At 56.0% G+C, this 16,818-nt stretch overlaps 1 protein-coding gene and 1 long non-coding RNA gene across 5 annotated transcripts in view; one reads left to right on the plus strand and one right to left on the minus strand.

Moving 5' to 3' along the window:
• The window catches only part of Pdgfb (platelet derived growth factor subunit B), a 23,832-nt gene extending 15,506 nt beyond the window's left edge, over nucleotides 1-8,326 (minus strand). Inside the window, exon 1 of one of the 2 annotated variants that reach the window (XM_045153106.1) lies at nucleotides 8,308-8,326. Coding sequence is in view for 1 of the 2 variants with exons in the window: in XM_004650322.2 (XP_004650379.1) it covers nucleotides 6,288-6,350 (63 nt within the window). In the remaining variant the exon portion in view is untranslated. Of the gene's footprint in view, nucleotides 1-6,287; nucleotides 6,403-8,307 lie in introns of those variants that run through there. The other variant, XM_004650322.2, reaches the window with a different exon arrangement.
• Nucleotides 4,675-13,181, plus strand: LOC123461639. 3 transcript variants are annotated; one of them, XR_006637764.1, is made up of 6 exons: nucleotides 4,693-4,759; nucleotides 5,771-5,920; nucleotides 8,767-8,855; nucleotides 9,959-10,098; nucleotides 12,384-13,025; nucleotides 13,125-13,181. It is a non-coding gene; the product is annotated as an uncharacterized LOC123461639 (long non-coding RNA). The 3 variants fall into 3 exon arrangements; XR_006637763.1 differs by lacking the exon at nucleotides 5,771-5,920 and having other exon boundaries at nucleotides 4,675-4,759; XR_006637765.1 differs by lacking the exons at nucleotides 5,771-5,920; nucleotides 9,959-10,098 and having other exon boundaries at nucleotides 4,675-4,759.
• The last annotated feature ends 3,637 nt before the right edge of the window (nucleotides 13,182-16,818 follow it).

Below are 16,818 nucleotides of genomic sequence, written 5' to 3' on the forward strand. Positions count from 1 at the left end.
GCCGGGCGTGGTGGCGCACACCTTTAACTTCAGCACTCGGGAGGCAGAGGTAGGAGGATCGCCGTGAGTTCGAGGGCACCCTGAGACTCCATAGTGAATTCCAGGTCAGCCTGAGCTAGAGTGAGACCCTACCTCGGAAAAAAAAAAAAAAATAGCAGCAGTGCCAAAAGTCAAGAAACCTCATAGTGGAGGACAGCAAGAAGTCCCTACGGCAGGGGACTCCTTGAAAAAATGTACTCAAACATCTTTTCACCACCAAAACCACTGCCTTTGGGGCTAGGGAGATGGCTCAGTGGCTAAGGTGTCTGCTGCAAAGCCTGCCAGCCTAGGTTCCATTCCCCAGTACGAACATGCAGATTCCAAAGTGGTGTGCATGTGTCTGCAGTTCGTTTGCAGGGTCAAGAGGCCCTGGGACACTTATGTGTGTGTTTGTGCTGCCTCCCCCCCCGTTTTTTTTTTAAAAAAATTTATTTATTTATTTATTTGAGAGTGACAGACAGAGAGAAAGACAGATAGAGGAAGAGAGAGAGAATGGGCACGCCAGGGCTTCCAGCCTCTGCAAACGAACTCCAGACGCGTGCGCCCCCTTGTGCATCTGGCTAACGTGGGACCTGGGGAACCGAGCCTCGAACCGGGGTCCTTAGGCTTCACAGGCAAGCGCTTAACCGCTCAGCCATCTCTCCAGCCCCCCCCCCCCCGGTTTTTTGAGGTAGAATCTCACTCTTACCCATGCTCACCTGGAATTCACTAAGTAGTCTCAGGGTAGCTTCAAACTCACAGTGATCCTCCTACCTCTGTCTCCTGAGTGCTGGGGTTAAAGGCGTGCTCCATCACGTCCAGCGCGCGCACGCTCGCGCCCTCTCTCTCTCTCTCTCTCTCTCAACGAAACAAAACCTTCCCTTCAGTCCAGAATGATGACATAAGCTGGAGTCCCAGCTACTAGGGAGGCTGAGGCAGAAGGATTGAAAGTTCAAGACCAGCCAGGTGTAGTGGCACACCTTTACTTCTAGCATTCCGGATGTTGAGGTAGAAGGACTGCCATAAATTCAAGGCCAGCTTGAGGCTACAGAGTGAGTTCCAGGTCAGCCTGGGCTAGAGTGAGACCCTACCTCGAAAAAATATAAAAAAAATAAAAATAAAAATAAAAAAACCTGAAAAGAGGGCTGAAGAGATGGCTTAGTGGTTAAGGTGCTTGCCTGCAAAGCCAAAGGACCCAAGTTCAATTCCCTGGGATCCACGTAAGTCAGATGCACAAGGTGGCACAGATGTCTGCAGTTTGTTTGCAGTGACTGAAGGCCCTGATGTGCTCATTCTTTCTTTTGTTCTCTATCTGCCTTTCTCTCTCTCTCTCTCAAATAAATTTAAAAATAAAATAAAATATCTTAAAAATGAAAAGAAACAAAAAGAGAAGAAATGAAAAGTAAAAGTGTGGCAGAACCCTTGACAAGCATTTGTGAACCCCAGTACTGCCAAAAGTGAAGAAAACCGAGACTCCGTGCTTCAAATGGGGTTACTCATAGCTCACTAGGGTTACTGGGAGGCATAAATGCCAGCAGATAATGGGGACTGAGTGAGCTGTCATCGTCATCATCTTTAATCCTCTCCTAGGGCTCCTGCGAGGGCAGCAGGCAGCCCACGCGAGCTAGCCAGCGGCGCAGAACATTTTCAAGAATGACGATGGGTGGGTGGACAGCTGCCTGTCCATGGGACAGTGTGTGACTTTGCAATATTGCCCTTCCCCAGGCCGAGCCACAGGAAATGGCACCTAGCCCCGCATTGACACCACCTTGTTCCCTGTGGGCTGGTGGGTCCCTTCCGGGACTGGGGGTGGTCAGGTGGTGGGGACAGTCAGCCTGTGGTCAGTTCCGGGATGCAATACAGTGGGGGGCTTGCGGGTCCACCTGTTCTCAGTCAGTGCCTTCCCCCCCACACCTCCGGGTGTGAAAGAGTGAGCGTCTGGGAACATGGTTTTAACTGCCAGAGGTTCTGGAAGCCTCCAGGTAGGCATCCCACCAGACCCCCCTATACACAGAAAGAGAGTCGGCAGCCAGAAGAAGTTGCCCCAGATCTCAAGCCTGGGGTTCCTGGCAGGGCGAGGGCGTGGCAAGGAAGCAATTGGGGCCAAGCCAGTCCTGGTAGCCAAGGCAAACAGCCTCCTCCCTGCCCCACCCCCAACACCAGCTGCAAAAGGTAGGAAGGGCACGAGTAAGCAGAGGCCAGGTAAGTTAGCTGCTCCCTGCCAGGCTGACAGATCAAAGGGGCTCGAACCCCACCCTCCACCTGGGCCCAGAACACACACACACACACACACACACACAGAAACCTGCTGCCACTTGGATGAGGGAGACGGCTCTCAGCCCAGCACCCAGGGCGTTGTCTGCGGCTGGCAGAGACACAAGCTGACAAGGCCTCCTAGGGCCTCTGCCTGCCTGCCTGTCTCAGGCCTTATTTAGATGGGATGGCAAAGCCAAGCCTTTTGAAGAAGTACTCTCTGGGCAGACCACAGAAGCCATGCAGAGCCAGCTTCACCCAGCAGCTTCCTTCCTTTGCTCCTGGGACGCCCCCCACACACACACCCCACCCCTCTCCTAGCCACCCCCTCCTCCAACAGCCCCGTGCGTCAGCCTCCCCACCTCTGCTGCATCAAGAGAAAATGTCAATGCTGGAAAAGAGGGGTCCGGTGGCCTGTTGCAGTCACTGTTCCACCCCAACGTCTTGGGAACATTGAGCGAATCCAACCTGGCTCTTATTGTAGGTGGTGGAAGAGGAGGCCCAGGGAGAGACGCCCGGAGCCTCCGCAGCCTGCCTCTTCTGCCTTCTTCCCTTGGGCCTCCATGATAATAACCCAAGCCTCAAGGCAGAGAAACACATCCTAGCCGTGTTTCTGGACGGGAGGCCATAAGGGACTGATGCCTGCAGGGTGGCAGTGCACTATGGCATGGGAGGCTGCCCTCAGGGGCCAGGGCTTGGCAAGGCTGTGTTTATATACTACTGGCCTGCCTCCTCCAACCCCACCACTTACTGTCCCTTCCACACTTATCTGATGATTATCTTCCAAGCTTCAGGTTCGCTCTCCAGTTTGTACTTCATTGGAAAAAGCAGGTGACAGACAACGAAATAGACCAGAAACTCAAAATGGTTGTCAGAGCTGGGAAGTGGTGGAGCCCGCCTGGAACTCACAAGGTGGACGCAGGACGATAAGGAGTTCAAGGCCAGTGTCAGCTATCTAGTGAGTTAGAGGTCAGCCTGGACTACATGAGACCATTTCCCGCCTCCCCCGGCCCCCAGCAAAAGGCTGGTGAGATGGTTCGGTGGTTAAAGACACTTGCTTGTAAAGACTGATGGCTGAGGTTTGAGTCCTCAGTATCCACGTAAAGTCAGGTGCACAAAGTGGAGCATGTGTCTGGAGTTCGTTCACAGTAGCAGGAGGCCCTGGCGTGCCCAGGCTTTCTCTCTCTCTCTTTCAAATAAATAAATAAATAAATAAAACTAAATTTTAAAATAGGAAACAGTTGTCATAGGAGCATCTGAAGTCATGAATTCCCAGTAAACACCTTGAATCCATTCCCCCACACACATATAATTGCTGGCTCTTGTACTAAAGCCTTCAAATTCTGTCTGACCTTGACCTTCACACCTCCAAGTCTGAGGGATTCCAGCAAATGGGTTTCCCACTGCCTGGGACCATTAGCTAACCAAGAAGAAACTGTGTGGTTGGCAGCGGTGGGGCCCCTCCACGCCTTCCTGGCAGATCGTCACGTGACCTTCTGGGAAGCCAGTTCAGCTGATGTACATGGGACTTCTGTAGCCTCTGCAGACCCTCCGCCAGCTTGCTTCCTTCTACTCAGACCCCCTGAACATAGCCAGGCCCACCTCCAGCAGCAAGCTCTCCTAAAGTCTTCCTGCACTGGAGATTATTAGGAGCTGGGCTGGCTCCCATGGGGACAGGTTCCCCGATTCCAATGCTTGTGCAACTGGGCCTCCTACAGTAGTGTATGGAGGACCCTGTGATCAAAATAAGGAGAAAGGCTGAGTTTCTAAGGTGTAGCCTCCGCCCCAAGTGCTCATACTGATGAGGGTACCGTAGGAAGCTAGGAATGGTAAGAGGCCTGAGAGACTTCATCCAGGGGTCACACATCCAGATGGGTGATCCGTACCCCAGCATCCGCAGAGGAAAGTATCAGGGTTGGGAAAGGAAATCATGCTAAACAGGTGAACAGCCGCCGTCATGTCTTGGAAGACAAAATGGGAGCTTATATGAACGGAGCAAGGTCTGGACATCCCTAAGGGTTTTAGGCAATTAAACGCCATTGTCAGCCACATGAGGGTGGCTTAGAGCATTAAGGTTTGACAGGCCCTAAGCTGCTCTAACCCCAACATGGGTGCTGTGAAGCAGGACTCTGACCTAAGGTTGTTCCTCTCTCCTAAGACCCCAGGAAGGAAATGTGACTACAGAGGTGGTGAGGTACCTGGGGCCCTGGTGAGCCCACCTGTTGCGCGCGGGCGGGCACCTGCCTCTGAGTGAACAGGGGCATGGCGTGCGTGCGTGCGTGCGTGGGTGTGCGCGCACGTGTACCCGGGCGGCGTGTGCAGGGGACGTGCGTGCGTTTATGTGCGCTGCGCGCGCGTGTGTCCCGCGTGTGCACGGGCGTGGTGGCGGCGGGCGCGCGACCTGGCCACGGTAGTGCGTGCCCGTCGCTCTGCGCGCCCGCCCGCCGGAGCGCAGCATCGCCTCCGGCCAGGAGTGTGCATGCGTGGGGTGAGTGAGCGAGTCGGGGGCCGGGCGGGGTGGGCTGCGGAGAGCAGCCGCGGGGCGCCGCCGTTCCCAGGACGCCCTGGCACCGGGCCAGCCCCCAGGTCCCGAGGCGAGGCGGCAGCTGGGGCCGGCCGGCGTCCCCCTCCCCAACAGCTGGCCGCGGCTTGGGGGGCTGCGGGCGGCGTGGGGAGGGGGCGCCGCCAGGGGGCCTGCGGGGCGGCCAGGCCGAGGCCGGCGTCCTCCCTCCCGGGTGCGGGCCGTGGGGGTCGGCCGCGGAAGGGCGGGGCCCCGGGGCGGGCGGCCGGCGGCCCTCGAGGAGCCCCGAGAACAAAAGGAGACGGCGACGGCTCCTCCGTGGTCAAAACAACCTGTGCTGGCGGCGGCCCAAGGCCGGGCCGCGGCCTCGGAGCCCACGGCCTTAACCCCTTCGCTGCCGCCGCCGCCGCCACCATCACCACCACCACCACCTCTCTCCTGCACCGGGCAGGAGGCTACAGGGCCGGGCCTCCCAGGAGCGGGCCAAGCGCACGCTCCGGATGGCAGCCGGGCGGAGGCGGGACAGCACCCCGGCGCGCCACGCTGCCCCCGTCTCTTTCCACCTCGCGCCTCCTCCTGCCCCGCCCCCTTCCCACCTGGATTCCGGGTAGACTTGCCAACTCACTGCTACGTGAGGCCGGGAGGGGTGGGGACACACCGATCCGACCTGATCGCTCCCGCAGACGTTGCCATACCCCACCTCCCTTGCAGCTTGCCTTCTGCAGGAGGCGCGCTCCGCACCCTGCATGCGGGGGAGAGAGGTCCTTCCTCTCTCCCGGCGCGGGCGCAGGTATGGCCGGGGCCTCAGACACACATCGCCCCAGGGGCTGGATTCCTTAAGGAGCCCCCAATCCTCCTCCTACCACAGGCGTCTGAACCCACCCGTGTCTGTCTGTCTGTCTCTCCCTCCCGCTCCCCCTCCGCTGTCTCAGTCTGGTGTCTCTCTCTCTCTCCTCTCTCTGCTTCTGGACCGTCCAGCACGACCCGAAGTGCCCACCCTGGTTTAATGCAGAAGCCAGGGTGGGACCCCGACCCTCTGCAAAAGGCGTGGACGTCCCAGGTGCGCGAGCTCGCACCTCTAGGGCAGGCTCGGTCCTGGGCAGAACCGAAGCTCACACTGAAGCCGAGGTGGGCTCGGGAGGACGCCCTGCTTTCAGCACCTTAGACACCACCCTACCCCCCCCCCCATCTCCCGGCCGGGAAGGGGCTTATGACCTCGGGCTCCCTAGGGAGAGGACAACCCCCTCACACACACACACGCCCTCCAGGACGCTTGAAAGGCTCTGGGATTTAGGTGGAAAGAGAGCTCCCACTGCCCCTCTTCCCCTCAGAGCCCAGCATCCCCCGACCTCGCCTCCCAAGCCCTCGGGGGCCACCCGGCGCCCCGGCTCACGCGCTTTGCAGGGGTCCAAAGTTCACTACGGGGAGAAGAGGGGCGGGGGCGGCGTGGAAGAGGTGGTGAGGGAAGCAGCCCCAGGTCGCCGTCTCAACTCACCTCGGCGCTGACCAGACGCAGGTAGCAGCAGAGAGGCAGGAAGAGCGCCCAGCAGCGATTCATGCCGACTCCGGGCCCGGCCCCGCGGGGCCCCGGACGCGTAGACCGAGCGCGCCGCCCCCGCGGCCAGGGTGGGGGGCTGGGGAGGAGGGTGGGCTCGGCTCGGGTCCGCGGCGATCAGGCGCTCAGGCCGCTGCAGCCGCCGCCTTGGCTCACCCGCATGGCCCCCGGGCGCAGCCGCCCCCGGCCCCGGCTCCGTCGCTGGGGAGCTGGGGAGGACCTGGGCACGGGAGCAGGGTCCGAGGCCGCTACCTGGGCGGATCCCGAGCCCGCGCGGGCATCCACGGCCGGGGGGCTGCGTCGCGAACCAGCCGAGGCGTCTAGCCGTGTGGGGGCGCGCAGGGGACTCCAACCTCCGAGAGGAAAAGGAACGCGGCAGTCGATGGCTCGTCTTCACTCGCCAGCTAAAGGCGTTTTCCTGTGCCCGCTGGCTTAGCTTTTTTACAACATTTTCTGGCAAGGCTCCCCAGATCAGAAAGCGCAGGGCCGGGCACCTCAAAGCCCAAGTCTCCCCAAAAAAACTTTTTCCAAAGTTGGCTTTGCAGCGGCGGCTCAAGCACCCGGCCAGAGAGGTGTGCAAACTCCCGCCCGGGCCGGGTGAGGGGGGCGGGAGCGTGTGCGCCCTGGCGCGGGGCCCGGGCGGCGGGCACGGCTGCTTCGCGCGCACGGCGTGCCCGCTGCGCGCTCGGTCGGGCCGGATCGGGCCGACAGGTGGACGCGGCGCGAGTCGCTCGGTCGATCGGTCGGTCTGCCCGCCGGCTCGCCGCTCTGGATGTCCTCTGCGGGCTGCGTCTACTCAGGCTTTCTGTGTGCAACGAGGCTGGAGGGTGGCCTTTCCCCCCCCCTTCTCCTTTTGCGTGCGTATGTGTGTCTGTGTGTGTGTGTGTGTGTGTGTGTGTGTGCAAAATATCTCTCGAGAATGAAAGATGGGCGCTGGCGGCCGGAGGGTCGCCCTCTGCGAGGCAGCGGGGGAGGCCGCTCCCGGCTGCAGGAGGAGAAGTTGCCACCCTTTCAGCTGTTCCGGCCTTTATAAAGGAGAAGGGAGAGTGCAAGAGGTGGGAGGAGACAGCCTTTCCCCTTCTGGCCCAGAGTCAGCGCCGGAGGGGGGCAGGAGCTGAGGGAGGGCCTGGGGCGAAAGCGGCAGCTTGGGGCTCTACCAGAGCCGGGCAGCCCCTCATTCTATGAATCCGGCCCCTTGGGAAGGAAATCGAGGCCACCCAAGGGCCTCACCTCTCAGCACAGTGACCTCGGACAGGTTAGGAGCCACGTGGTCAGGAGAAGGCCTGCAAGGGCCAGACCTGGAGTGAAGCTCCCACCATCACCGCCATCACAACCAGCAGACGTTTGCAGCCTGGCACATGGCAATGAAGGACCGGGGCTCTGCAGCCTGGCAGCTTGGATTGGGTTCCTGCCCTGGCCCTGAGCACCTGGGTCACCTTGGGCAAGTCACTTCCCTTCTGGGCTCTTCCATGCTGTCCCTTAAGTGGGGACAGATGTGTTGTGGGGATTAAATATCTGAATGATCCAGCCACGTGCCAGCCCAAGGTTGAATGCTCCAAACCAGTAGCGGGCACCCTTCAGCTGCAAGCAGGCTCTCCTCTCCTCCTCCTTGGCTCCCTGGCACACACCACAGGCGCTGCCAGCATGGGCTGAATTTGAATTTGTTGAACTGCAAAGTCACACAAACCTCCACAGCTCCGCAAGCATCCTTCCCAGGGCTGTCATCCCCGTGGTGTTTACTACTTCCCTCAGCCCACGGGCTCCAGGCCCCCGGGGCTGCCCACCCACGCCGGCGCGCACACGGTTAATGCCTTCCACCCCCAGCTCAGGGAACTGCTGTGGCCCTGCCTTCAACAGTCACGCTGTCACAGTCACACGCAGGCACGCCGGGCCCAGCACCCACCGCGGGACCCGAAGACTCACTGCATCGCCTCCTGCTTTTAGGGCACCTTGGCCTCACCAGCAAGTACTGTCAGCTGCGGTTGGTTCCCAGGTCAGCCCGCTCCCCCACAGTCACAGGCGGAATGACACCACTGACTCTTCTTGTCCCTGGACAGGGTGGAGCTGGACCAAGGAGGGCCTCCGATGGCCCTCTTCACCAGGGCTGCAGGCACCTCCCTCCTGTATTACCAGCGAGGGGTGTGGCCCAGTAACCCGAAGGCAATAGCCTAGGGCAGGTGGCCTAAGTTCTAGTCCCAAAGAATCTCTGGGAAGGTTGTTTAGCCTTTCTCGGTCCCTGGACTTCCTTCTTTGTGAACGGGAGATAGAGGGCAGGAGGGACCTCAGAGCAGCACTGGAAGATTGTAGGAGGATGGAAGTGTTTGTGGTCTGTGTGGCGAAGGGCTAGCAGGTGTGCATCAGCGCTGACTGGTGCGGTTCGCTGTACTTCCATACGTGAGGGGTTTTTCCTCCCTTGCAGTGCCATCAGGGACTCACCTGAGATAATCCCCAGGAGCACAGGTCCCACTGAGGAGGACCCCCATCTAGGACACATGGATACATAAACAGGTGAGGTGGAGCACAAGGCCACAAGCCTGATGCCTGATTTGGGGTGGGGGGGGGAGATAATACTAGATTCTAGGTCTAAAGACACAGATTTTAAAACCCCTTTCCACTAGACAGCCAGGCAATCTTGACCTTGCCCTGTGCCTTTATGCGGGTGTGAGTAGAATAGTAACCATAGTAACCATGTAGCCTCTCGGCGCTTCTGTGAGATATGTCAGTCCTTGTCTCACTGGCGAGGAAACTGGAGCACAGAGGGGCTGGGGAACCTGCCTCAGGTCACAGAGGCAGTGAACAGTGGAGCCGTAGATCACACCCCAGTGGTCAGCAACAGAGCCACAGGCTCAACCCTCCATGCCGTACTAGCTCCTGGCAAGTGATGGGGATCAGGGGATGACAGCAATGACACTTTTTGCACAGGGCTTAAAAAAAAAAAATTCTTAGCCAGGTGTGGTGGTGTCCACCTTTAATCCCCAGTGCTCGGGAGGCAGAGGTATTAGGATTGCCATGACTTTGAGGCCACCCTGAGACTAAGTAGTAAATTCCAGGTCAGCCAGGGCTAGAGCGAGACTCTACCTTGAAAAACCAAAGGAAAAAAAAAAAAAATTTGCAAGCAAAGAGAGACAGAATGAGAGAGAGGCCCTCCTACCACTGCAAATGAACTCCAGATGCTTTGCCACTTTGCGAATCTGGCTTCCTATGGGCACAGAGGAATGGAACCTGGGCCTTCAGGCTTTGCAAGCAGGCGCCTTTAGCCACTGACCCGTCTCTCCAGCCCTTGCCCAATGCATTTACAAGTGCCACACTACATGAATACGGGTGCAGGTGTCTCGCCCCCGTGAGATGTGCTTGCCCTCTACAGAGGCGACCCCCCCTCTTCCAGTACCAAGTGCTGAAGGAGCACACCACCAGGCCTGACAGAGATGCAGGGGGTGGGTGAGGGCTGTTCAGAGCAGTCACATCGAGCACCTCATATGTGCAGGCGCTGGATGAAGCCCAGACGTACGCGGGCGCGTATGCAGGTTAGAAGGGACAGGCGGAGGAAGCGGGGGCTGCAGGCACCGGGGTCTGAGTGCCGTGCTAGAAGACCCCTCCCCCACCTCTTGCAGGCAGGCACCTCGGCACAGCTCAGCGTGCTCTCACCGTGCTCTGCTCAGTGGATTTCTCCTCCCGGAAGCCTGCCAGGCCTGGCGTTGGTTCTGGATCCCCATGGCGTGGTTCCCCACGGTGTTGTCTCGTCGTTGCCCAGGTATCCCAGAGCAGCTGTAGGTTGAGTTGATGGTGCGTGAAGGCCTTAGCTCCCAGCCTCAGAAGTTGTTGAGTCAGCGTCTCCTGGCCCCTGTCTTTTCTGAACACTGGCCTGGCTGGAGTGGAGATGTCAGGTCCTTCCTAAAAGGTGACGGAGGTCTAGCATGAGGCTTAGGCACGGGGGAGCTGAGGCATGTCTGCCTTCCCAGTGTCGCAGTGGCAAATCTTGAGGGATAGGACCTGGGAAGGCTGCGCCCATCTAAATGCACTAGGGTCACTGAGGAATTAGGTTCTGTGGTAGGAACAAGATGTGGCCTTAGGGTGGCGAACACGCCCCAGAGCTCTCCACCTCACACTCTGACCCATCTGAGCCCAGTGGAAAAAGGAGTGGCTGCCCTCTCTAAGGTCTAGGGTTGGCCTGCCCCAAGTGGGGACTTTTCCAACTGGGGTTAGTCTCAGCCCTCCTCCATTAAAAGCCTCATATGGGGGGGGGGAATCTGGAAAGATAGTTTCGTGGTTAAGGTGCTTGCCTGTGAAGCCTAAGGACCCATGTTAGAGTCTCCAGATCACAGTAAGCCAGGCACACAAAGGTGAGGCAAGCACAAGGTCACTCATGCCCACTAGGTGGGATAAGCATCTGGGTTTGACGATTACAGTGACTGAGGCCCTGGCCGGCCAATTCTCTCTCTCTCTAAACAAATTAAAATAGCCAAGTGTGGTGGCACACACCTTTAAACCCAGCACTCGGGAGGCAGAGGTAGGAGAATCACCATGAGTTCGAGGCCACCCTAAGATTACATAGTGAATTCTAGGTCATCCTGGACTAGAGTGAGACCCTACCTCAAAAGACCAAAATACTGAGATTCCATAGTGAATTCCAAATCAGCTTGAGCTAGAGTGAGACCCTGCCTCGAATAAAACAACAACAAAAAAGACCAAAATAAAATTGCTGGGTGTTGTGGCGCACGTCTTTAATACCAGCACTCAGGAAACAGAGGTAGGAGGATCCTTGTGAGTTCGAGGTCACCCTGAGACTACATAGTGAGTTCCAGGTCAGCCTGTGTCAGAGTGAGACCCTACCTCAAAAAAAAAAAAATTAATAAATAAGTAAATAAAACAAAAATAATTTTAAGCCTCATATGCCTGTGCATGGGTTCTAGTACGAACCAAGAAGTGCCAAGGAAGGAAGTGGCTTCCATTGCAGGGACAACTCTTCTACCTCCACCACTATCAACCATCCCTGTCAAGCTTACTTTTCCCACCTGCTGGGGAAGGAAGTGGCGACAGTCCAACCTGTGCCACAGACAGCCTGGCACTCCAGGCCTGTGCAGTGTAATGGCCAAGCTGTACCCACGCTCTGTGTAGCCACCATCGGCTCCTTGCCCTGCTTCACCTGGGAGTTACCAGGAAAGGGAGGAACTCCCATCACCTGCCCCCATGTTGCAGGCAAGGAAAGAGGGACTCAGAGAGGACAAGAGGTCAGGCTCTCAAAAGACTACCTGGGGGCTGGAGAGACGAGGCACTTGCCTGCGAAGCTTAAGGATCTGTGTTCTACTCCAGATCCCACATTAGCCAGACGCACAAAGGTGAGGCAAGCGCGCATGCCCACTAGGTGGCGCAAGTGTCTGGAGTTCAATTGTGATGGCTGAGGCCCTGGAGCACCAATTCTCTCTGTCTGTCTCTCTTAAAAAAAAACAAAACAGGGCTGGAGAGATGGCTTAGCGGTTAAGCGCTTGCCTGTGAAGCCTAAGGACCCCGGTTCGAGGCTTGGTTCCCCAGGTCCCACATTAGCCAGATGCACAAGGGGGCACACGCATCTGGAGTTCATTTGCAGAGGCTGGAAGCCCTGGCGTGCCCATTCTCTCTCTCTCCCTCTATCTGTCTTTCTCTCTGTGTCTGTCGCTCTCAAATAAATAAATAACGATTACCTGGGTCCAAAGTCCCACTGTGTGACCTTGGGCAGATAACTTAACATTTCTGAGCCTCAGTTTATTCATCAGTCCATGTGGGTACCAGTAAGAACCCAAGCCTGGAAGAGTGATAGACCATCTCTGGGGGCAGCTTGTCCTTTTTTTGTTAGAGACCCTCTACCTTGGTGAGGCTCTGGTCCCTGTACTGCAAGTCCCAGAGGATCCCAGAAAGAGACAGACAGACAGACAGACCAACACACTGAGACCAGGTTTAGTCTGCTTCTAGAAAGCCCACCTGCACCCTCGGGTCTGCCCGGTGAGGGAAGCCAGTGTTTGTTTTGCTGGGGCCTAGCTGAAACATTTTTAGCTTGTCCAGGCTCCAGACAAGGAAGAGGATGTGGATGTTTGGACGGGCAGCTTGGATCTACCTGTCGTGGAAGCTGTGAGTCCTCTGGGCTGGCGAAGCTGGACCAGATGTCTGGGAGGGAAGTGAGCCATCCCACCACCCTCTCCCGGAGATAGGTGAAGGTTCACGCTCCCTGGCTGGAGGAGACCAGCAAGACCCAGGTTAGGCCAGCCAGAGGCCCCCTTGGGCCTTGAGCCCTCAAGTTATGGCATCATCTGCTGGAAGGTCAAGTTGAACCCACAGTCTCATGATGGGAGAGGATAGTTAACTCCCCTTAACAGTCAGGTCGGGGAGATTGAAACATCCAGCCTGAACCCCCAGGACGACTGAAGCTCTGGTTGGTTTCACACCTGGAGGAGGGGAACCTGCAGCTCAGGAAGACCTATCATTAGCTTGCCCAGCATTGCAGAGCCAAGGCCCATGCTTTTGGCATCTCCCCGTTCCATGACCTGGACCGGAGCTGCCCAGCTTTGGTGCACATCATGGTACAGAAGAAGTACAGGAGCCTTGACGGAGGAGCCTGCGAGGGTCAGGAGGCATTCAGAGGATCCAGCATCGCCTAGGACAGGGAGCCTGCGGCTTCCCAGCTGGGAGGCGATGTGCCGGGGGCGGGTTAGCCTGCTGTCTAAATCAGTTTCCTGGGCTGGAGAGATGGCTTAGCGGTTAAGGCCCTTGTCTGTGAAGCCTAAGGACCTGTGTTTGATTCCCCAGGACCCATGCAAGCCAGATGCACATGTGGCTGGAGTTCATTTGCAGTGGCTGGAGGCCCTGGTACACCCATTCATTCTCTCTCTCTCTCTCTCTCTCTCTCAAATAAATAAACAAGTAAATAAATAAAACAGTTTCCTTCTCTGTATCCTGAGGATTCTGGAAGGGCTGGGCCAAGAGGCAGAGGGGGGCAGGTAGGTAGCAGGCAGTTCTCTTGGTGGGGGTACCAGCTTGCCCAAGGGAACTATTTGTAACTGCAGGGAATGTGGTAGGCCTGTCAAGAGAGTAGGAAGCCAGCCACAGTATAAGAGTCACAATTTTTTCTCATCAATATTCATAAGCACAAATGCTCCATGGCCCTCTGCATGGCAGGCAGCTCTTACTCCAAGTGCTCTGGTACAGTCGCTCTTTTAAGCCGCACAGTGTGTCTGCAAGAGCAAGGTGTGCTCGCCCTGTTATAAGCGGGGAAACTGAGGTCTTAAGCAGCTCTGCCAAGGGGAGACGGGGTCACCTGGTGCCAGCATCCCTGTGAGGCCCTCCCACCTCTGCCAGGGGACAAAAAGGAAACTACAGCATTGTTCAGTCCTGGACTGCGTTCTCTCGCTGCCCTCTGGCACGCTTCACGAACTGCCCCTGCACCTTCCTCTCATTTTCACTGTGAATGAGTAGACGAATGAATGAGTGAATAGATGAATTTTTGTTAACAAGTCGAACTGATTTTTTCCTACTCACTATGTAGACAAAGATTCCTTGAACTTTTTTTAATGTGAGAGAGTGAGAGCAAGGGGGGGGGATGGGCATGCCAGAGCCTCCAGCCACTGCAGCTGAACCCCAGATGCATGCACCACGTCGTGTGCGTGTGCCATCTAGCACGCCTGTGTCACTTTGTGTGTCTGGCTTATATGGAACCTGGAGAGTCAAACATAGGTCCCGAGGCTTCTCAGGCAAGCAGTTCGCTAAGCCAGCTCTCCAGCCCCCGCCCCTTTTTTTGAGGTAGGATCTCACTCTGCAGTCCCAGGCTGACCTGGAGCTTATTCTGCAGTCCAAGGCTGGCCTTGAACTCCTGAGTGCTGGGATTAAAATATACACCACCATGGCCTTCTTTTTTCTTTTCGTTTCTTTTCTTTTTTTTTTTTTTTTTTTTTTGAGACAGAGAGAAAAAGGCAGACAGACAGAGAGTGAGTATGTGCATGCCAAGGCTTCCTCCCACCGTACGGGAACTCCAGATGCAGGTACCCCGTTGTGTATTTGGCTTTACATGACTCCTAGAGAATTGAACTCTGATCATCAGGCTTTGCAAGCAAGTGCTTTTAACCACTGAGCCATCTCTCCACTCCCAGTTTTTTTTGTTTTGTTTTATTTTTGTGTGTGTGTGAGATAGGTTTTCACTCTAGCTCAGGTTGACCTGGAATTAACTATGTAGTCTCACAGCTGGCCATTTAGCTCAGTTGGTTACAGGGTGGTGCTAATAACTATGTAGTCTCAGGGTGGCCTCGAACTCACGGTGATCCTCCTACCTCTGCCTCCCGAGTGCTGGGATTAAAGGCGTGTGCTACCACGCCCGGATCCAGGCTCAGGTTTTTTTTTTTTTAATTAATTAATTTATTTATTTATTTGAGAGTGACCGACACAGAGAGAAAGACAGATAGAGGGAGAGAGAGAGAATGGGCGCGCCAGGGCTTCCAGCCTCTGCAAACGAACTCCAGATGCGTGCGCCCCCTTGTGCATCTGGCTAATGTGGGACCTGGGGAACTGAGCCTCGAACCAGGGTCCTTAGGCTTCACAGGCTAAGCCATCTCTCCAGCCCAGGCTCAGGTTTTTTAAACTTATTTTTGTGGGTGTATGTGTTTGATGTATGTGTATGTATGTATGCATATTCTTGTTTGTGGACATCACGTGTGTGAGAGCCAGAGATTTGTATGTGTGGGGGGGCAGGGATCATCCTTAATCACTCTTCACCTTACCCTTTGAGACAGTCTAGCACTGAGCCTGGACCTTAAGGATTTGGCTAGCCTAGATAGCTAGCAAATCCCATTTTTCAGAAAAGAAAACTGAGTCCTAGGGCTGGAGAGATGGTTAGTTTAGGTGTTTGCCTGCAGAGACACAGGACCCAGGGTTTATCCCCAGTACCCATGTAAAGCCAGATGCACAAGGTGGCGCATATATCTGGAGTTTGTTTGCAGCAGCTAGAGGCCCTGGCACACTCATTCTCTCCCTCTTCTATCTCTCTCACTGTCTGTCTCTTTCATAAATAAATTAATTAATTAATAAAAACTGAGTCCTGCACTTGGAGCAGCAAAGGCCAAGGCCTCAGTGTCCTTATCTGTGTGTGTGGCGGGGAGTTCAGACATAAGCTGAGAGTGGGTGGGCTCTTCATCAGAATTTGGGCTTGGGCTGGAGAGGGCCCAGTGGTTAAGGCACTTGCCTGCAAACCCTAACAACCTGAGTTCAATTCCCCAGGACCCACGTAAAGCCAGATGCACAAAGTGGCACATGCATCTGGAGTTTGTTTGCAGCGTCCGGAGGCCCTGGTGCACCTGTTCAGTGTCTCTTTAACAAAAAGAAAAAAAATTTTGGATTATCCCCACAAAACCTCCTGCCACCAAGTCAGAGGACTTACAGGCCTAAGTAAGCAGAGCAAGAAAGAACTAGATGATTATACAAACACCTCTGGACGTCCCAACACATGGCCTCAGTAGTACCATCCACAGTCAGGATGCACTGGTCCTTGGGCTCAGATGTACCCCAGCATATCCTTGCCAAAGCCCCTTCATCATCAGTGGCCCCAAGGGGGAGTTGGAGGCTCCAGGAAGATGGGCTTCCCTTGTACCCTCCCTTTTCCTCCTCCTCCCTCTTGCTTGGGACCTCCTTCATTCTTCCTTGGATACAGTGGTGCCCATGGGGTCCCAGCCATGTGACCTGGGTTTGTCTCATTCCAGATCCTACCATCTTTGGCTATGGTATTGGGGTTAACCTTGTGAATGAACACAGGTGCTCAGGAGAGAGGAACTGTGGTTAACAACTCTCTCTGCTGAGGCCCATGGATGCCTCGCCAGGCACATGATTGGTGTCAGGGAGGGAGCAGCGTGGGGGAGTGACCATAACCCTATGACAGATGAGAAAACTGAGGTCTGGAGAGAAAGTGATTTCCCACAACACTTTCTTACAGTTAGAGATGGAGTTGGACTTATGCTCAAAGAAGGGTCTTTTGCTTTGTAAGCCCAGGCTGGCCTTGAACCTTTGATCCTTCTGAATGCTGGGGTTACAGGCATGTACCACCAGACCCACCAAAAGACAGATTTAGCTTGCCCAGGGTGAGTGAGATGCTTTCCCTAGTGTGGTCTGGCTAGGGTGCACAGGGAGGATGGGCCTGCCTGTGTAATGCATGGAATTTGGGGGACCAGTGTATTCCAGGGTATCAATGTACACACCAAGGCTCATCGCCCTGAGCCCAAGTGAAACCAGAACACCCTGGGGCAGCCAGGGATGGCTCCCATGGTGATGGTCCTGACGCCAGGCTGAATCTGTGTGTGCAGGAACAGGGGGCTTCCGGTTCCTGAAGACCACCTCGGGTGGAGGATGCATCTCCGCCTCCAGGCTCATCTCTCCTCCATCCCCCACCTCCCCAGCTCCTTCCTGTTTTGATGGAAGGAAAAATTTTTCAGCTTTTTCCTTCTTTATTTTTCCAGACGGGTGA

The sequence above is a fragment of the Jaculus jaculus genome, chromosome 6 (assembly GCF_020740685.1).
Source record: "Jaculus jaculus isolate mJacJac1 chromosome 6, mJacJac1.mat.Y.cur, whole genome shotgun sequence".
Lineage (NCBI taxonomy): Eukaryota > Metazoa > Chordata > Mammalia > Rodentia > Dipodidae > Jaculus > Jaculus jaculus.